Consider the following 4415-nt stretch of genomic DNA (forward strand, 5'->3'; position numbering starts at 1 on the left):
GGCGTGCTGGCTCATGACTATAATCCCAGTGCTCAGGAGACTGAGATGGGGCATCATCGTGAGTTCAATTCAAGGCCAGCCTGAACTACAATCCTCAACTCCCACAATCCTCAGATTACAGGCATGTGCAACCCCCACAACACACACAAAGTAGGATCTTTCCGAGGACTGAAGCAAATTCCTAGGGCTAACCTCCAAGTAGTGTTCAGTGGATAAAACTGCAGGAAATCACCATGAGATAAACCTGGTTTTTTTGTTTGTTTGTTTGTTGTATTTTAGGGAAGGGTCTACAGCGTGTTCAGGGTCTCCCTACTAGATCTGATCAGCCTGTTTACAGCCCACATGGCAGGCCAGGGGCATCAAACATCTGGCCTCTGCGCCTGCTTGCAGGTGCTTTAATCCTGTTTTGTTTTATAACTGATAGTAAATGTCACCAATACCAAATCAGGAAAGGTGACAGAGAAGCTGCTGCAGTTCCCCTATGACGTCCTGTATGTAGTCTACCCACTTCTGCTCACTTCCAGGAACACCTACAATCCGGGAAATGGAAAGGGACCAACTCAGTTTTTAGTCAAAGAAGTGGAACATTCTTATTATGGACAAACTCAGAAACAGGACAGGATAAACAAAAAGAAATGTTACCTGTTCAAGAATACATCCTTTTAGATTTTTTTTTTCTTTAGTCATATATGCCTATGTAATTTTACCCCAGGATACACCTGTTTGGGTTTTTTCTTTTTCTTTTTTTTTTTTTTAAGTCTTTATGCTTCATAAGCAGCTTCACTTAGTACTGCTATTTGGCTACTGAGGCATTCCTTCATGTTTGTTAAGACAGATGTTGACTTGGGGCATGTTCCAAGCATCTAAGAGCCAAGAGAACCAGCTGCTATGTGGGTCATCTTCGCAGCACTGGTTGGCTTAGTAGTATTCAGTTCTCTTCAGAGCATCTTTGTGCTTTGCTAGTTTGGAGTAGTAATAATTTGTTACAGGTTGATCCCCATGGTGCTGTGCTTGGTGAGTGTTACATCTACGTTGTTTTCACTAGACTTCCCCCTTTTAGGAGAAGGTAGGGATACTCAAAAGACTAAATGATTCAATAATGGGGGTTATCATACATGTTTTGCTTGTGAGCAGGCCTAAATGTAAATTTTTAGTAGCTGCAAAAGGCTTAACAAGAGCAGAGTCAGAAGATACTTAATAGAAGGGAAATGCCTTCATTTAAATGTGCAGAGTGGTTTCAGTCAGCTTCTACATAGGCCAGCCTGAAGGGACACCACATCCACCAGGTGCTGGCCTGATGCAAAGGCTGGCTTCTTGGTGGTGGTGACCTAATGAAGCTTCAGTGCCTGCGGAAACACAATAACCAGTCCTAGTTCAACTTGACTGTGTGAAGATTAAAGGTTCTTACCTCTGGTATTACTGATAGAGCAAACTGTAGTCAGAAACCAAAGAATAATCAGGATCATCTACAAAGAGCAAAACATTAGAACAAGTTTAGACTACTATTTTTTCATAATAAGATCTTAGCTCTTCTCTAGTCAATGTACTGCACTTAAATATCAGGTGGCTGTTCTTTCAAAAGGAGAAAATATACCTGATAACAAAACATATGATTGGTAGTCATAACTACAAACCAAAGAACATTCTGGTTTTGGGGGTGGGTTTTTTGGTTTTGGTTTTGTTCTTGTTTTTTTGCTGTTGTTTTGAGAGAGTCTCCCTACGTAGTACAGGCTGGCCATGAACTCGAAGTGATCCTCAGCTGATCCTCAGCCTCCCAAATGCTGGGGTTATAGAAGGCCTGCACTACCATGCCTGGCTCCAAAGAACATTCTGCAGATTACTATAATGACTTTGCCATTTTTCTTCCAAGCACAGATATTAGCATCCACAATAAAATAATCTTCAAACTTGAATAAAAATGAAGTCTCACATATTAAGTAGTAATAATGTAACAAGAAATAAAGTATCATATTATTCAAAGGTAACATTTCAGTCACTAAATTTTCTATTGGTCATTACATATTTACTGAACTGCCAAATATAGCACAAGATGTCCTCTTCTCTCATTCCTTTGAAGGTAGAGAGGTGAACTTTTTTTTCTGTTAAAAGTAAATATTTTTTGACACATACTCTGTGCCTAGTACTGTTAGGTGTTGAGAGGGACATAAGAAAAGACAGTGTCTGCCCTCAAGGATCTTGTAATTATCCAAGAAATACAAGTAACAAAAGATGCTAAAATGTGTGGTTTCTACCAGAGGTAGCACAGGATTTGGGCCTGGGAGGAGGAGCAGAGTGACTTAATCTTTGTTAAGACGGTCTTATGGGGGCCGGGGAGATGGCTCAGTGGAATAAATGCTTCCCTGGCAAGCGCAAGGGCCTGAGTTCAATCCCTGATTCTGCCAAAAAAAAAAAAAGACTGTCTTATAATAAGTTTATTTTGGTACTTTAGAAGCTGAATTCTCTTGGATAAGCTATAATATAGACCAGTTATCAAATTTCAGTCTATCAAACCATATATAGTAAAATTCTAACTTGGGTTTATTCTCTTGGGAATTTGATTCAATTTAATCTTTTTGTTTCCCTTATTTCAAAATTCTAGCTCTTCAATCCTAAAGAAAGTCTGACATAGAAATTTTAAAAGGCTTTTCTTGATGGCATACCTGGTAAACTTTTAGGAACTGGGAGAGGTCCTCTCCTATAACAAATGGAAACCAAAGCATTTTAGATAAACTTGTTATTTTTATAATTTTCTACTTCATACTCCAAGCACATTATACTCTAACAAACTACTTTAATCAGCTTAGTTTCTACACTGGAGTGGCAAGAAAGTGGCCTATAGGTCTGACCTACTGAAATCCAAGGGGCATACAAATGATGTCCTGGGCTATCATGAAGAGAAGTCAGGAGCACGGAGCGCCCTCTCGCAACCCAGGCTGGGGAGGTCCGCAGCTTAGGCCTCTAGCTAAGTTTCTTTTCCCTCAGGACTCTTTATACGGAGGCAGCAAACTTTCCCTGTGAAGGGCCCAACAGTAAGTGATTTAGGCTAGGCCAACTGTGTTGCAGTGCTTATCAGCTCTCAAGGGAAAGCAACCAGAGACAAACGTAACCCTAAGGGCACTGTCTTCTCATAAAACTCTATGTGGAGACTGAATTTTGTTGTTGTTGTTGTTGTTTTTATTTTTTTTTAAAGAAATTTTTATTTTATTTATTTTTTTAATTTTATTTGTGTGTGTGTGTGTGGCCAGCTCAGCCCACCAGGGGGCGGGGCTGGCTGGCATGTGGTGCTGGGGGATTGAACCGCGGTCCCTGTGCTTTGCTAAGCTTGTTCTAAGTAGGTGCTTTAGACCACTGAGCCATCTCACCAGCCCTGTTGTTGTTTTTTAGTATCTTTATTTATTTATGTGTGTGTGTGGCCAGCTCAGCCCACAAGGGGGTGGGCCTGACTGGCATGTGGTGCTGGGGGATTGAACTGTGGTCCCTGTGCTTTGCTAAGCTTGTTCTAAGTAGGTGCTTTAGACCACTGACCCATCTCACCAGCCCCAGGATACTGAATTTTGAATTGAATGGTTTTCACATGTCATTAAATAATATCTTGATTTTTTTCAGCCACTTAAAAACATAAAAACTCTTCTTAATTAGGCCTTACAAAACATAAAAACTCTTCTTAATTAGGCCTTGCTGACTCTTAGTTTTCACAGGCTATAAGAAAGGTAGGGGGCCTGCCCATTAGCTCAGATGTTTAAGTGCCTGCTGAAACAAAGCACTGAGGCTCAGGACCCCCTCATCCTCAAGCCAAACCAGATCTGCCCTGAAGGCATCCTGAGGGGGAGGAGGGCGCAAAAAAAAAATCCTTTGGGCCGGGGAGATGGCTCAGTAGAATAAGCGCTTCCCTGGCAAGAGAAAGGGCCTGAGTTCAATCCCTGGTTCCTAAAAAAAAAAAAAAGAAAAGTATAAGGTCATAAACAAGTAATGAGGGGGCTGGGGAGATGGCTCAGTAGAATAAGTGCTTCCCTGGCAAGCACAAGGGCCTGGGTTCAATCCCCGGTTCCGCAAAAAAAAAAAAAAAAAAAAAACAAGTAATGAATAATATCATTTGAGCATAACATGGTCCTTCATGAACTATAACAAAATTCATTTAACTTGGGTCCTAAGTGCTGTGCCCAAAAAGCTAACAGTGTGAACTCAGTAAAGGCAGTGTTACATGTGTTCAAATTCTAATGTCTTATACATGATAAATAAGCATAATTTCTATTTGTCAATTTAAAACAAATTTTAGGGGCTGGTGAGATGGCTCAGAGGTCTAAAGCACCTACTTAGAACAAGCTTAGTGAACTGGTGAGATGGCTCAGTGGTCTAAAACACCTACTTAGAACAAGCTAAGCTAAACAAAACACAGGGACCGCGGTTCAATCCCC

General features: G+C 40.8%; 1 protein-coding gene across 1 annotated transcript in view; it reads right to left on the reverse strand.

Annotated features, from left to right (window-relative positions):
* Window positions 1–1395: 1395 nt before the first annotated feature.
* Window positions 1396–4415, reverse strand: part of Pstpip2 (proline-serine-threonine phosphatase interacting protein 2) — a 124870-nt gene continuing 121850 nt past the window's right edge. The window contains exons 12-13 of the mRNA XM_012514515.2: window positions 2661–2695; window positions 1396–1466 (exon numbers count right to left, since the gene is read on the reverse strand). Of these exons, the coding sequence (XP_012369969.1) occupies window positions 1417–1466; window positions 2661–2695 (85 nt within the window). The 3' untranslated portion in view covers window positions 1396–1416. The remainder of the gene's footprint in view (window positions 1467–2660; window positions 2696–4415) is intronic.

The sequence above is a fragment of the Octodon degus genome, unplaced genomic scaffold (genome assembly GCF_000260255.1).
Source record: "Octodon degus isolate 3935 unplaced genomic scaffold, OctDeg1.0 scaffold00003, whole genome shotgun sequence".
Classification (NCBI taxonomy): Eukaryota; Metazoa; Chordata; class Mammalia; order Rodentia; family Octodontidae; genus Octodon; species Octodon degus.